The 17,089-nt window shown below is 36.2% G+C and overlaps 2 protein-coding genes across 6 annotated transcripts in view; one reads left to right on the top strand and one right to left on the bottom strand.

Annotated features, from left to right (window-relative positions):
• The window catches only part of LOC140669434 (uncharacterized), a 64,138-nt gene that overhangs the window by 5,271 nt on the left and 41,778 nt on the right, over positions 1-17,089 (top strand). For 2 of the 4 annotated variants that reach the window (XR_012047339.1, XM_072899274.1), the window contains exon 5: positions 14,255-14,433. The exons of the other annotated variants lie outside the window; for them this stretch is intronic. The gene's annotated coding sequence lies outside the window, so the exon portion shown is untranslated. The remainder of the gene's footprint in view (positions 1-14,254; positions 14,434-17,089) is intronic. 4 annotated transcript variants of the gene reach the window in all.
• On the bottom strand, positions 8,088-10,623 carry LOC140669558 (mitochondrial pyruvate carrier 1-like). 2 transcript variants are annotated; one of them, XM_072899527.1, is made up of 3 exons: positions 10,380-10,623; positions 9,824-9,924; positions 8,088-9,192 (listed from the first exon to the last, which is right to left on the bottom strand). In XM_072899527.1, exons 1-3 carry the CDS (start codon positions 10,436-10,438, stop codon positions 9,044-9,046), a joined length of 309 nt encoding a protein of 102 aa, XP_072755628.1. In that variant the 5' UTR covers positions 10,439-10,623; the 3' UTR covers positions 8,088-9,043. The 2 variants fall into 2 exon arrangements, with proteins under 2 accessions (XP_072755628.1, XP_072755627.1); XM_072899526.1 differs by having other exon boundaries at positions 8,088-9,213; positions 10,380-10,619.

The raw sequence follows: 17,089 nt of genomic DNA, 5'->3' as shown, positions 1-17,089 counted from the left end.
TCCAACCGAGCTCTCTGATTGGTCATTAAGCCGCGATTTGCATATTTGAAGCGGGAAAGAAAAAATGGTCGGTCATGCGGGTGAAAAAATTTTTAACGAGCATCCCTTTATCATTTAATGTTTGAAACGATGTTGGGCGGAAGTGACTCTAATTGAAGAGGTATAATTGGCGGATGTACAACGGTAAATATAAGACTCTTCGAGCAATCGCGTCGTCGATATTCCTGCGCTTCTAATTAATCATTAATCTTCGCGCGGCATTGATACTTTTTCCGCATTTTATTATAATAAGGAAAACGATTTCATCATCCACACGCAAGAAATATTTTATTTGATTTTAGAAATAGAGTATTTATAAGCGATAAACAAAATGATGAAATTATAATTCAAACAAAAATTATAATATAAACGTAACAGTGTATACACTTTTAATTTTTGTGTATACACGCTCTAATAGTATATATAATTTAATATATAATTTTTGTTGTCATGTAGAGATTATATATGAAGAAAAAATTATTGATATTGATGATATCAGTGATATGTATAGATTTATATATAATACAATATAATGACAGATAGAAAGTATTGCTTTTTCAATATCACTTTTTATTTTAAATGTAACATCTCAAATGAAATTTCAACAACTATAAAACTAGTTTTAATATTATTATTTGATCATTTTAAAATCTTTTTAAGCTATATAAGTGAAATGTAAAACGAAGCATCTCGTATTCCTTCCGCTGTATAACAGGATGCTGTCGTAGAATATTGGCGGGGCCGTTAAACATTATTGAAGAATGCTTTTAACATTTCAGATATCGCTAAGTTGTTTGAGTTTCGGTTATCGGCGCGATCTAGGGCTTATGGACTAGCCTTAAAATGTACTGTAAACAGGCCCGAATGAAATAGAACAAGGATACGATCGAGAGAACGAGTCGTCTCTAACTTTGTAAGGGTGCTTCGCGCTTTACCGGCTCGACCAGCGGCCAATAAAAACTTTACAGCCCCGTAATGAATGCAAGAAATAATTATCTCATGAATACATTAGTTTTAGTATCTCCCGACACGCGGACACGGCCCGTAAAAGCGCCATTGGATATCTTGACCTACGATTTCCAGTGCGTGCCCGCTTCCCTGCGATCCTTAATCGCTCTTTTTCTCTCTTCCTTGCTTTTTCGTTCTTCGCCTGTTCTTCCTCTTTCCTTCCTTCCTTCCTTCCTTCCTTCCTTCCTTCCTTCCTTCCTTCCTTCCTTTCTTTCTTTTTTTTCTTCTTTCCTTCCATCTTTCATTCACGGCCTCCGCGTCGATATATCTTGTCGAAGAAAATATAAACTGCGTTTTCGAGACATGTTTGACGGATTTTGATAAAAATAATTAATACAGCGTTCGCGATAAAAAGCAAAAAAACATTGTCTTTTGACAAAATATATTTTTATACTTTACATCTTAACATATTTTAATGACTGTAAAAGTAAAACATTCGAGTAAGTAATGATAAACCGTGCGCGAATAATGTAGACAGATGGCATGGAAGATGCATTTAGTTGAAGAATTCGTATTCGCTCGTATCGTTTCGGTTATATCAGTGGAAACCCTTTACGTGAATATCCTGACCCCGGGAGGTGAAGAGTGGGCGGTGGGAGTTGGGGTTAGAAGGGTGATGTCAGTTGGGTAGAAAGGGAAGTGTGCGTTGGTGCTGTGGCACGGAGTGATTGATCGTCACCTCGCGACACCCTCGTGTTCTCGTAGAGTGGATAAAGGGGTGGATAAAGGGGTGGAAAAAGGAGTGGAAACCCTTTCACGCTTTCACGGATCAGTCACAGGATCACGTTTTCCGTGCCATCCCTTCGCCTCTTGGTGTACATGGTACATGCATCACTCTGCCATCCCGCTTCTACTTCCCTAACTCGTGCGTTTGCTCGTGTCGATGTCGCGAAGATCAAATCTGCAAACTTTGCGCAAAAAGAACCGCTCTCCTAGTCGTGTGGTTTATCGATCTCGCGGTTTTGTCGATGATATCAATTTTTAGAGATTTTTTTGCTCGCAGCAAAAACTTGATGGTAAAATAGAATGAGAGTACAATTCGATAAATTATTACAAGAGATGGAAAAATTTTTAATTTTATTTTTCGCATATTAAATTTTTGATAATTCAATGATGGCAATTTTTATTTTCGCGACACATCTTTGTCGGGTTTGTCATGTTTTTGAAGGAACGATGCGAAGTGAATGTCACCATCGTTTACAGGACGAATGCTTCATCGGAAGCGAATGGGTAGATGACGGTGGCTCATACATCAGACATCTAATTCCTCCTTTCGCTCGAGTGTTAACTCTTATATCTTACCCATTTAGAAGTTCCATTTGGCGGTGTCCGCGTGACCGACCGCCTTGTCATTTCCAAATTGACGAGCCACTATGTGTCGCTAATGTCCGAAATTTTCTAGCGCACTGGAATTATCTCTGCTAGTAACTTACCAAAGTATTTTTTGCGCGCGCACTTTAGCTTAACTTTCTTGATTATATTGACTTTGATTGAAAAGGTGATAAAGAAAATTTGTTATATAAATGAAAGATTCTTAAAAGCTGTCACTTTGTTTTGTGTAAACCTTAAATACGACTATCTAATTTTTCTTATTATTAAAAAATTTTTAATTATAGAGATATCTATTATATTATTGCTATTTATATTTCTTTAATAAAAAAAAACATTGTAAAGACAAAGAGTAAACTCGCTCCATTGATCGTAGTGCGATTAACTTTATTATCATTGTGCAATGTTTTATTATACGAGACATTTATAGTTTTCTAATTAAAGATGTACCTCGCGATCGATCGAAAATGGCTTTTAGTCGAACGGCGGCTTCGGCAAATCAACTATGAGGAATTGTAGGGATACAGAAGGCGAAATTGGATATTGCTGCTAAATATTTGAAAAGCCTCCGATCCGTAGAATTTCCTTGATATCCCACGGGACGAGCTGCGTCTCGCAAGTTTCCCGGGAATCTCCCCGCGTCCTTTGGTTTTGAGCAACCAATTAGCAAAAGAGCTTTTTTTGAGTTGTTTTGTCGTGCAGCCGCGTGGGAAAGACACGGTAACCACTGTTGTGCTCTGTCCTAAATTCGAGGATTTTTTCTCATTTTTACTTCATGATTTTTTTAGCTTTTTATTATATCATCTAAAACTTCAACAAATGGAAGTACAATAATTTTTTTTTTTTTTTTGATATTTTTGTTTTCGCTTAAAACTTGCCAGTAAAATACGCAGTTGTAATTATTTGGCATTATTATTAGACAGATAAAACATAAGTAAAATGTAAGTTATGTAAATTTATGACTACTCAAGCTGTAATAACTAGGTAAAAGAGAAACTACTATACGTATGCATTAAAGTTTGTCAGAATCAAAGCTGTCGAGCTTCCGTACTTCAAGCGAATTACTTTACGATGGCTCGTTCATCTTGATCGGAAGGGACGAGAACGTAGACTCGGCTCGAGGAGAATTTTAAAATTGAAGATCCTAGTCGAGAGACGTAGGTGGAAGTACGATTCCCCTGGTTCGATCCTAGCTTGGATCGAGAGAATGTGTTTTTCCGCGCCCTCAAACACGTCACATGAATAAAAAATATCCTTCAAAGTTGCCAACCCCAGCGTCTAGCGGAACGTATCGAAGTCCCTTGTAGTAGCCAGTCAGAGAGTAGAATATCGAAGTGCTGCATATCGAGGGAAATGGAAATCGAAGGGAAAAAAGTCGAGCGTTATCACGATTCTTGTCGGTAGTGTAAGTATAGCTGATTTGTAATTCTAAATATCAGGAACGAATTCTTAATTTCTTAAAATTACGATGTTTATAAGTTCATAAAAATAAAATTAATTATATATAATATATTTTTATAAAAAATTATAATTATAAAATATCATATAAAAGTTATAATTATATTAAATAATATATATATAATTTTTTAATATATTAAAATATATAGTATTAGATATTAATTAGTTTATTACATCTAAGACTCTAGAAGCAACTTTATAAAATTATATTTAGACTTTCTTCGGCGATGTATGAAATACCTTATGTTTCATTCGAAGAATGCAATCGTCCTTTGCGATATGCATATTTTTTCCAAAATTAAATTTTTTTTTTTTTGTTAATTTTTCTATCGATTATCAAAGTCCAAATAATAGAGTGATTTTGGAGCGAATTTGAAAATTCAACGAATAGAAATGGCATAGACGGCGATTCGATAGGTCGGCGTCGATAGCTTCTTCCCGCCGAAGCTAACCCTAATATATTGGATCGAGTTTACAGGCGGATGGAGTCACGTTGCTCGGAATAGAGGAGATCCACGAAGGAAGGTAGGGGGTTCGAAAGGGTAGAAAGGTTACGGGTCATAAACCATCCTCACAGTCGCTGAAATCGTTCTATATGCGAGTCTGTAGGTGTATCCGCGTGTGTATGTGCACGCACGTCCATCTACTTCCGGATCTTCCGCGCGGTAACACGCGTGATTCTCGCCCAGTGTGAAGCAAAAGTTGTTTACTGCTCTCTCCGAAACTTTTAAGGTAACGCGATCCAAGAGCATGTTATACGACGAATCGATCGATTCAATTCCAGAGCCGATGCGACATTTATTAATCTCGTGAGATATCGATTTCGCGTGGCGGAATGTATCAGATGATAACAGAGAAACTGCAAGGAATGCACTTTACTTTCGGAATGAGAATATATAAAATGGAAATCTTCGTGGAATTTTCGCATCAAAATACAATTTTTTTCCCTTCAAGAATTGCTTAGGAATACATTTACTTTTTTATTATTAATAGCGCAAAAGTAATGAGCAATTTATTTTATTCCCGTATTTTAGGAGCAAAAATAATTGTATTCGCTATTATTGATCGAGATCATTTGTATCTATCAGCTTTAGGATATCTGCGAACATTGAAAACACATTGCTGGCTATTCAGGTTGAGAACCACGACGGGTGTGTAATATGAAGATAAGATGTCCCCCATGTTCCCATGTGCCAGGCTCCTCGATCGGGGATTATGTTGCCATCTACGTTGGCCCATTCCCTCCCCCTCGAACGAAAACATCCCGCCGTAGTACGCCGACCAGTCAGCCCAACCCCATAACCTTTCGCACTCTTACGTTCGTCGTGAATCTTAGTCTCTTCTTCGTCGTGAACACATTCGTAGGAAATGGACGCAAGCATTCCTATTTTCCGAAATTACTTGCGAAATTTTCTGTCGAATTATTATTCGGATATATTCGAGCAAATTCAAAAAGAGACAACGCGTATACTATTCGAAATTATTTACACGATTCTTGATGAATTATGATACTCTTCGGGAAAGAAGATTATCGAATTTATATAATTTCAGAGGGGGATGAGCAAGATGGATACCCTCATGATTTTTTAACGTAACGCGCTTTCACGCTCTTATGGCGCGCTTACGGTCGCGCCCTGACTCTCCTGTTATTTTTACAGGGGTGGCTAAAGTACATTTTTATGAATCCACCAGGAATTTGTACATCTCGTCATTGGCGCAGAATATTTTCCAGTCATCTTTTTTATAGCCATGTTCGACGGATCTAAGTACATCTTTTTTCATTATTTTGATAGTGACTGATATATAATAATACATATTTCACTTAGATTTAGTTTTACTAACTTTAATTTAGTTTTAGAAGAATCGTAGATCTTGTCAAGTTTCGATCAAAATCCGATTTTAAAATAATATTTATTATGAAATTATTTAGTAAATTTTAAAAAGGCTTAAATTGTTCTCTTTAAGGGAAAATCATTTCTTTCGATAAATTTATGAAACTCGTGAAATATAATTTATACGTTTAAAATATATATTATTGTTATATTTATAGCAAATAAAAAATATTAAAACTTAACTATATTATAATTCACGCCATAGAAAAAAACCCCTTTCCGCTCGTACTCACGAAATATTTCCTCATTTTTCTAGAGACATACTCTTATTCCTTTTCGTCCCCTGACATAAGAAATCGTCAGCATTCCGAATGGTAAGTCCAGTGTCAGCCTAATGTATGTCCTGCATGGTGAGGGTGGGCTTGATTCATTTCACCCTCGGGGTCCCCGCCGGCAACGCGCATTCGCCACGCATTTCAGAAGTCCTTCCTCTCGACTAGTGCACGCGAATCGAAAATCCACCCTGCAAGATTTTACATGGGCGTCATAAGCTGACGCACTTAATTTAAAGATCGTCCCAGAGAGAAAGCGTCGAAAAGTCTCGGAGAGTCGAGGGTCGTTCCCCTCGATTTCCTCTCTCTCTCTCTCTCTCTCTCTCTCTCTCTCTCTCTCTCTCTCTCTCTCTTTCTCTTTTTTTTCCTTCGATCGCAGTTCATGCAGCTCCGCGGAGACGACTCTACAATCCGAGCATTCCGCTTTACAGTTCATTTCGCTTGCGGCAGTGCTCTTTTTCTCTTCATCGAATTATTTTGAACCGAAAGCCAGCGGAAACGTTCTTAGATTGTGGCCGACGCTCCCGAAGCACCGTCTTTCGCGCGATTTTGATCGAATTAGTGATGCTCCATTTGACTTTTCAATGTGTCTCTCTATTTTACCATTATTTATGACGACTATATATTTAATAGTTCGCTTATCTAATCAGTTGCATCAAATATCCATAAACGATCGATAAAATTATTTGCAAATTATCACTGATCTATATCAATTAACGGATGTAGCATATATTTATGATAATGCACATATGTATATCAATTTGATTATTATTGCGTAATTTTTTTAAATATATCTTTAATCGACGCAAGTGTCTTTTGTAACCCGTTTGATTGCGTACAACTTGGTCATAGTTGACGCAAGATTCGAGATGTCAGTAATGAAAGAGCGAGAAGGAGAAAGAGAGAAAGAGAGAGGGTCGCAGCTGCGTAGGCATGTGGCAAATTGCCGAGCTGCCTGCTGGAAGGGAACCGATCACGGAGGTGGAGGCGCCTCCGCGAAGGACGAAGTGGCGAGGTGACCAGCGGGAAGGACGAAACGGAGGAGAGAACGACGGAAGGAAACGATACGACGCGAAGCGAGATGGAAGGCAGAGACGGCCGGTAATCTGTGATTCAAAGAGAACGATCCATCTTGCAACATGCCAGGATTCAATCGGCGGCATTTGTTTGTGAAATCAGTCCCGCAGGACTCTCCCTGCCGCTCCTCGTCTCCTCCCTGCGTCCGGTTCTGCGATTGTTTCCGCGCGGTCTTGACAAAACCCGCAGGACCGCGAACATGAATGGAAAACGTCAGATTTATCTTATCGAAAGTGGCGCGTAAGAAGCGATTTCGACACGTGATTAGCGAAAATTAAAATACTTCAGGATTGCTTTAATTTTAATACGAAAAGTAAAATATTCATAAATTTTTTTTAATAATTTTACTTGTTGAGACTATAATGAGCGTAAAGAAATTGTCGCATGACGTCACCCAAAACATTTTCATCATGCAAGCGATAAAGAAGCGCCGGCAGGGCGTGCCGCTTGATCGACGCCAAGCAGGGCTAATAAGACCATATATATTTATTCAGCTAGTCGGGGGCGGATTTTATATCCCTGAGCAGGACTAGAGATACGAAAAGAGAGAGAGGTGAGAGGAAAACATGTCGGGAAGAAAAAGACGGCGCGGCTTAGCATTCGGAAAAACCAGAGGATAGATTCGTGCGTCTGATCCGTGCCAGATCCCATAAAATGACCCCAGCACGATCGAGTGCCGGCCATGCCGTACTCCGCGCCCCTGTAGTATCGCATGCGAAAGAAAGAGAGAGAGAGAGAGAGGTCACCCCAGAAAATTATTGCTCTCCTTATATATTCGTTCGTACTGCCGAATGTAGGGCCGAATCGAATAATTTCATGCCCTTCGGATACGATCGGAAGAGTAACGATAGACGAAGAAAAAGAAGATAAAAGAGTTTGAAAAACACGAAAATTAAGGTGATTTTTTAATGCGTTTTTGGAAAATTATCAGTAAAGTTATCTGTTCGAGAAAGAGAATTTATATAAATAAATATTTAGAAAGTGCAGAATAATGAAAGGAAGACGTGCTAAATTTGTATTAAAATTGCATTAATTTCAAATTTATTAAACATGTTACGAGTGGAAAGAATGATACGAACGATACATAAAAAGACTGGTATCGTTTATGGTACATTTAAACGGTGGTCATAAATATCAAGAATCCTGTCTCAGAAAAACTAGAAGCGTGGAATCTTATCATTCTAGTTACGATCGAGAAAAGATACATAATTTTACAAAGAGCAAGACGTTACACATATCTTGGAGCGTGCTTGGGTCGGTCTTCTTGTAACACGCAATCGCTGAATCGTAAATACTGCGTTAACTACAATTACCACAAGAATAATAACGGAATAACTTAATAAGCGGAATATACGCAATAGTGTTAACATTACTGTAGGGTACATTACGCCAGACCCTCGAGCGAGTTGGCTTTCTATAATGTATTAGCAATTATTACAATATATTACACGCTTACGCGCGTACATTTTTTAATAATTGCCGTGGTTAAATCTAATACAGCGCTGCTATTGTTTGCATTAATCTAAATTGTTGAAATAAAAGTTGTTGAGCAACGATGAGATTTGCCACGAGTATCAGAGCGTTACTAGTTAATAAGATGCTCTGATGACGAAGAACATTTATATATAATATATTTTATTTATATCTGCGCATACAAATAATTTACATATGATAATGCAAATGAGAAAAATTGCAAAAGAGTTTTCTTGCATCAGATTTTCATCAACATTTTTTCTATTACGCGTACTCTAAATTTATGTATAATTTTTCTTATTCCATTTGAATAAAGATGTTGCTTTCTATTCGGTATCATATTATCATACTGTCATTTTACATATACATACACATATTTAATTATAGTTATTTTAAAGCCTATCAACTATAAAGAGACAAATTTGATTAATTTCGCCGTTTTACATTTGTAATTGCGCATCGATCATTTTTTTGCAAGACTATTTATTACCTACATCACTTTTTCTGATCGTACTCTGTCTGATGAAAATGGTGATAGTCGAGAAATCTGTAACCTTGCGTGAATTGGGCTCCGGCGTTAGTGATGTGGCACGCGAGCAGCAACAAATTTCGCGGTTGTACTTTCCAAGCGAATCGCATAAATACTAAAGAATACAAAGTCAAGGCTGAAAATTTAGAAAAAAGATTAAATCAAATAAAGAACATATGTCTGATAAATATGAAAATCCATTTTTATCTCTCAAGATAAGGCTAAAAAGTTATATAACGAATATATGTCGAATATATATATATATATATATATATATATATATATATATATATATATAAATTTATTATTTAATTGTTATACTAAAAGAATAAAAAATTTAGAGTGCCTTCTTATTTATGTGAGGACGTATTAAAACATATGTATAAGGTTCACAATGAGAGAAAATTCTTTAGGGCAGGGAAAGTAAGTATTACATTTACACTAATAAAAATATGACTTACAACAATTCTCAGTAGAAATTTACTTGCAAACTCGTTTTAGGTCGATATGCATCCCAGATATTCGCGGCGTATGACTCATTAAGAAATAAACGGATATTTGTTGCGCTCGGAGCAGCAATTATTTTATGAGCCCTTCTCGGGCCCTCTCGTCACCCTTCCCTTGCCCTTGTCCTCTCCTCTCACTGTTCGCCGCACATTCCCTCACTCTGTCGCGATGTATGATATTATGTGAGATGGAGAACGAATTCTTCGAAAGGTTCACCAATAGAGTTAAATCGAACTCACCCACAGTCATTTTGCCGCTAATTATTTTCGGATGCTTTCGAGTGTCGGATATGGTCGCTATGGGTATCATCCAATTGAATACTGGGCCCCAGAAATGAGTGCTGAAAAAGTTTATTTTCTATAAATTGCAATCTCATGATAGTTTAAAGTACAATCATTTCAGGAAAAGAGAGAAAGAAAAAGAGAGAGAGAGAGAGAGAGAGAGAGAGGGAGGGAGGGAGGGAGAGAGAGACAAGAATATAATTCAATCAACAATTTTATTTTTTTATATTAGCTTTATAATAATTTGTAAATAATAAAATATTTACAAATAAAATAAAATTATATATAATATTATATATATATATATAATATTGAAAAAAAAATTTTATAAACAATATTAATAGACAATAGATTTTGATATTTCGTTTGACAATGAGAAAAATTCCATTTCAAACAGAAAAAATTGTTAATAAAATTGAATTTTTCATAAAAATGAAACACTACATATTGTAGTATCATATATGATGCTTTTTTAAATCAATTTATTTCATATATATGTATATATAAACATTACCTCATTAAATAATCTCTGGTTTCTTTGGTTAATAGAGATTTCGTTATTCGATTAAACATGATGGAAAAAAAGATAATTTTCTTTTATAACAAGAATGATTCTTAATCACGTTTGTACGTCACAAAATTATATGAGAAATTGGTTATATTTGTTTCGTATGTAACTAAAGATTCCAACACTGACAGTTCTAACCGAAAAACGTCAAGATCAAGCGACGGTAAAGCCAACACTCAGAAATACAGTTGGCTTCGGAGCAATTACGCTTTTCCGTTATCACTGCGATAACGGAATGTGATAAAATTAAAATTGATTTTTGCGCTAACATACTGTTTCGTAAGCATTGTAACTAGCGTACGATAAGCAGAATGACGTTATTATGATAACAGACAAGATTCTAAATTATTTTCCAGAGCAACGTGTCTGCATTTTTATTTTAAATCTCTAACGTAAACTAAACTTAACGCGTGCCTTTTATGATTTACATAGCCAAGATATACGTATTCTTTTCAATCGAATCCATAATTACGGATGCTAAATAATATTTGGATCATAAAAGAATTGAAATTTCTTCAGATTTTCTGCATTGCTGTTACACTGTTTATGAACGTTGCCAGATGTTGTCTGTGCAATTTATTTATGCTATTGCATTCACATTTATATATGCAATACAAATGAGAAACAATTATCATGTATGTATGTTACGTTTATCATATATGTATACTGTTTTGAGAAAGATAGAAATTTATGCATATATTCAAATATAATTTATTAATAGTCTGGATATTAATAAAGTATAATAAACGATGATTTAAATCCATCATTAGGAAAATAAAAAACGATTATATCATATATTTTATTGTGAAAAATGAATAATATTCTGGATTAATTAAAATTTCTGAATTAATTGAATAAATATTCTTTATTTATATTGCTTGGCTAATTTTCTTACTGATCGATCACTGGACAAATTGCACACACCGATCCATCTTTTCTCACGACCCTTCACTATATTCGTCGATCGATTTGCATAACAGTTTACACGCACATTTATCATGATCTGAGCGCATTCCTTTTTTTTATATCGGTTTTTGCAAGGAAAACCAGCCCCCTCATAATAAATGCACAAGTTATTATTTCGCGCGTATAATATTGATGACGCTATGAATGTTGCATGGGGTACGCAGCGTCGTGAACGCGGCTCAACGGGGGTGGAAACCAGCTCGCGTATGGGGGTTGTAACGAGAAATACTGCGGGAGCGCATGCGCTGCCACGGGAATAGTATTATTGATCTAGGAAGGGGATGGACTATGGGACCCTCGAAGACCCAGCAGTGTGTCGAGGCGATCCCGGCACCCTCGACTTGACGATATTTCAAGTTCGATAAGCGACCATGATCGTTCCAGTCTTGGAGTAGTCTTCCTTTTTTTTCTTCGATAGTAAACTGCTTTGTTTTACAATTGATGTCCTGCTTCATACAAAAGCATAGTTTACATTATAATAATTTACTTTAAAAAAAATGTCTTCATTTTTGTAATAGCATTATGTTAATAAATTTTATTTTTAGTCAGTATTGCAAAATTTAAAACATATTAATATTTTCAGTTCACGTTTTTCAACCATTTTAATACATGTTAATATTTAATACAATTTTATTTTCTTGTTATATAACTTTTAAAATATATTCGGTTCAAATACAGATATTTTAGCATTTTATTTTCTTTTTTTTTTTTTTTTTTTGTTTATAATATTCAATATTTAAGTATCAATCCATAAAAAATATATTAATACATACGTAAAACAATTTCTAGATTTGAAAGAACAAAATTCTGTTATTTGCTGTATGTAACATATGTAAGAATAAAATGTATCTTTTTTTCTTTTGCTTTATTGTATCCAATTTTTATGAAGCTCTCGATTAAATATCGAGCGCCCGGACAAGCACCCGATATCTATGCGCCTAGAACCGGCTATGTTCCCTGCATATGCATTCCCGTATGTAACATTCGCACGAGTGTCTCTCTTTCTCTCTCTCTCTCTCTCTCTCTCTCTCTCTCTCTCTCTCTCTCTCTCCCCTTTTGCAAAAGCAAATCCTTATCCCTCAGTTCCTAGGTCCCCCAAGGCCACCATCCGAAGCACTCAAGAGTATTGCCGCTATTTTCCGTCTCACGTATATTACGAGCTGCGCTGCATCTCGCGATCTTCTCGGAATGTCATTTACACGCGATGTTCCCTTTGACGTGTATCAATATTTATTCTGGTTTTCCAACTGTTCCGAGAATTTTTCGAGAGCATTACATTTATAACGTTTGTGTCTTGTCGTTGATTTCGAGGACGTAAAATCGAGAGAGAGAGAGAGAGAGAGAGAGAGAGAGAGAGAGAGAGAGAGTGAGAAAGAAATCTAGATGTAATAATATTATCCAAAATACGAGCAATATTGAAAGGATATACTACTTTTGTCGATGCATATTAATAGATTAGTGAATAAAGTAAAAATTAATCAGCTTACATGAAAATAATATATTGACATATATTTGACCCATCAAATTGTAGGCAAGTAATGCAATCTTACGATAATGATGAATTGAGTTACACGAAGAAAATGCAATTATTTGAGGCACGACTAGTTTATTAATTATTTGCGCGAGACGCAGACCCCAACACTTTGTCGAAACGAAGTTTTCTCTTTCACGCATTGATCCCTGCGAAGTACAAAGCGACAATGCGCGATACATTCGCACGTATTTCATTTGTATTCAACTGGAGGAAATGGCAGGGCCTCTGATGTCTCTTGCTGACACGCTCCGAAAAACCTTTTCTACTTCTCTTCGTCGTCGTTCCCATTCGGTGGATTCCCCTCTTTTCGACCTGCCGGCAGACTGATCTGAATGCGTCCTACGTATTTGCCAACACCCCCGCTCCACTCTCTTTTCACAAAACCGTCGACGAGCACTCGCCACACGACACGACTTTCATCCCCCTTGCGAATAAAAAGTCGCGTATCCGTGTAAGTTCGAAACGTATTCGAGACGAAAGAAACTCAAATGTCAAATCGTCACACATGTGATTGTAAATTTTAATAAATTAGCTCGCTAAACCTTTATTATTGAAATGAATAATAAAAAATAGATATTAGCAGATAGATTGAATTCAATATTTGTATTGTACACACATATATATTATATGTCTAATAAATTACATAATACAATAATATTTTATTGTATTATGTAATTTATTAGAAGCTTATTATCCAATAATTACAAATTCCTTATTAGACTTTTATTGATTGTTTCTTATAATTTTGCACGCTTATTACACGTCGCGATCATTGCATTTCTGAATGTGAGTCGGGATTCATTAAGATTTCACTCGCGATTTGTAATTACTGATTGTACCTAAACATGAAACGAAAGCATCTTTTTTTCTCGGTGAATTCTGAACCCTTTTAGTTTGCCTGTGTATTTCGCTCTGACAATGCTTTTAATTACCCGCCGCCAAGAACTCGACGTCGTACGGATCGAATTATAGGCTGCAGTTCCTGTAGACATATGAAACGGCCACTACGATTGATGCTGAGCTAATTAGTGCGCAATTAAAGAAGGAATGATTGCGAGATTCCCGACCGACTGACGAAGAATGTCCGTTAAAAAATCTTACAATTTATATTTCATCATTCTTATCTTATATCCTATTATGAGATATAAGATCGAGAGCCTGTAAAAAAATTACAAATATTTAATATTATAAAATTTCCCTTTCCCTCTTTCTTTCTCTCTATTTCTTTAAAAAAAATTAATCGTGAAAACGATGGCGAAAATTTATACAACTTTGTACTAACATTCCGCATAATTTAATAATTCATACTTCTTAATTGCAGAATCGCGCTATCCGGTTGGGGTGTTGGTTTCTGTGCTTTTCGTGAGGAATAAAAGAATCTGACATTCCTGCAGGCGTTCTCTCGGTTACGCTCGTACATCAACGTCACTTAAAGTCAGAAAAATTTCTCTTAACAATTTTTCTCGCCGCGGGCCCAGGCGTAAAAGAAATTGTCTGCAGGTATGTATCTTTCGGCGCAATAGCCGGATAAAATATGTCATATGACTTATACGGCACGTAAGTCAATGTAATATTACTGATATTAATTTAGAAAGTCTGTTTAAACGTTTTAAATAATAGACAAGAAACTTCTGATTTTACATTAATTTATGTGCTTGTCGATATGTATCTACTTTACATATATCATTAATTAGTTTAGTTCAATTCTTTTCATTCAAAATCGAAAAAATTTAATTCTAATTAAGCGGATTTCTTGTTGTTGTGTAATGAAGTATTATACTATTGCACGAGTTATTTATCCATTAAAAATTATATTCTTGAAATATATGTGTTTGCTAAAATCTGGAGTTCTATTTAAGAATCTTTTTGAGAAAGTTTGATTTCTTACATAACAAATTTGCTAATAAAAAATGCTAATTTGATAATAAAATTTCTAGATTATAGTATAATATTTTGAATATAATATAAAATAATATTTATTACAATATTTCGAGTTTAAGTATCTTTACGTAATATCAGAAATTTGCTACTGCATAGACAGAATAGTGTGTTATGGGCGAAGTATTGATTTTCCGCATTTGTCAGAACGCCGATATAGCGAAGCTGTCATGTTCGATTCGTGACCATTCAACCTACCCTCCTTTCCCGATGCTTTGCCGTAGCGATACGGCATTTATAGAACGCAAAGCGATGCAAAGAGGATGCGTGGGCGGTTCGGTCACGTGCAATCTCCGAAAAGTGCAAGCATCGGGGAGGAGACTTACGAGGGCTACACGTGAATACGAACCATTATTCCGCGCGATAAAGCAATTTCCTCGCACTCACGGAATTATGTTTCTGCTATTTAGCATCGGCCCGGATATCGAGGCCGGGATTGAAAAGAGAAAATGCGCGTCGCGAAAATGGGCTAGAAAGAGAGAAAGAGAGAGGGAGAGCGGAAGGGAAAAAGGAAACGCACGAGTGTAGGGAAAGCTCGGCGAACTAGCGCGAAAACGAGCGGGAGAGCAAACGGAAATGGAAACTTCATCGATAAGATCGTTGTTGCTGTACGTACGAAACGATTCGTTATCGTCACCGATCGATCACCGCGCGAGAACCCGCTTTTTAGAGTCTACTTTAATCTCGCTCTTCAGTTCGAGCGACTATTCATTCTTGAAACTCTCGTTTCGCTGAAGATTAAAGATCACGCACAATCGATTTTGTTGCAAAAAAATATGTTTCTTTTATTTGCCAATTTAAGAGATTTCTACATATTTTTCTATAAATTGTGAAACTAGTTTTTTTTTTTTTCTTTTTTTTTTTTTTACATCTCCATATATAGTCACGTTTGTAAAAGTAGTACATACGTTTTTCGTTGTGCCGTCCTACGATAAATGTGCACGTACATGCGCTTCCTCTTCTCGTGCTTTCTCTCTCCTCTTGCCGCAAAAGTAATCACAATATGTATGAGAGGCGAGAAGACAGAAATCCGTCGAGATACGAAGCTCACATAGCACTCAGTTTTCTCATTGGAATTGCAACTAGTTCGCTTCTATGGCGAACTACATACATTATTCCACGCCCAGTCGGTATAATTTTAGGCAAAAAATCAGGGTTGTACCTGCACATTTACTAGAAAGTTTTTTTACGTTTTACAACTTTTTTTAAGTACCGGTGTTTCTCTACTTCAGATTACTTTAATCTTGAAAACTGTCAATTAAGCTGAAAAATGTTAGTTCAATTAAATTAAAATGTAACTTGCTTATTTTGTTTGCTTATTTATTCGGATTCGACTAATCATGCTTGAAGCGTAAATTGCGTCCAAATTTTTCGTACAATTCAAGCATTCGTCTCGTAAATTGATTTAGTATAATTCCTCGGATATATACGTTCCCTCTACGTTCTCGTTTATAGTAAAAATAACCACAAGCGTGTCTTAAAAGCGATAAAACGTACGTACGGAAATGCGAGGATCTATCGTTCCGCACAAACTACCCCCGCGTTCACATAAATATGGAGTCCCAGTCGAGGGGCGGACTAGGTGGGACGAATAATATCCGTCGTGTTTTCCTTAGCTTCGTTGAATTATTATACGATTCATGTTTCGAATTGACTTACAAAATACAAAAGCGGAAAGAGCGGGATGTTATTGTACGACGGGGGATCGCGAGCGGTGGGAATATAGGCGGCGGGGTGATATACCTCCGAGGTAAAACCGTGTATTTTTACAGAATTGCGTCCGCGCGCGATGCCTTCGCGAATGAACATCGCGGAAATGTGTATCGCAAATGAAGTTTTCTCGTATCTTCTCGATGTTTTCTCCTCCAATAGATCTGGATCATGAAAGATCCATCCTGCATTCTGATACCGTGCGATTATTTATTCGCAATATTTTATACAGCCTCTTGCAATGTGCACATACATATATATATATATATATAAATATATCACATTATGTGTTGATATTTTATTAAACAGAATTATAAACTGAACAACAAAAATTTCTTTAATCTATATACTTGAATCACTTGTCACGAAGATTCGATTACTTTAAGTGTGAAATTCTGCGCAACAATCGTCCTAAAAATCTTCCTTTATCTTTGTCGCCGGAGAAGGGAATATAGGCACATATGAGATCAGATTCGACGATCCTTCTGTCCGGCTGATCGGCTTTCCG

This window comes from Anoplolepis gracilipes, chromosome 9 (genome assembly GCF_047496725.1).
Source record: "Anoplolepis gracilipes chromosome 9, ASM4749672v1, whole genome shotgun sequence".
In the NCBI taxonomy this organism is placed as follows: Eukaryota; Metazoa; Arthropoda; class Insecta; order Hymenoptera; family Formicidae; genus Anoplolepis; species Anoplolepis gracilipes.
Note: the sequence above shows the minus strand (reverse complement) of the source record. Positions and strands in the feature narration are given on the sequence as shown.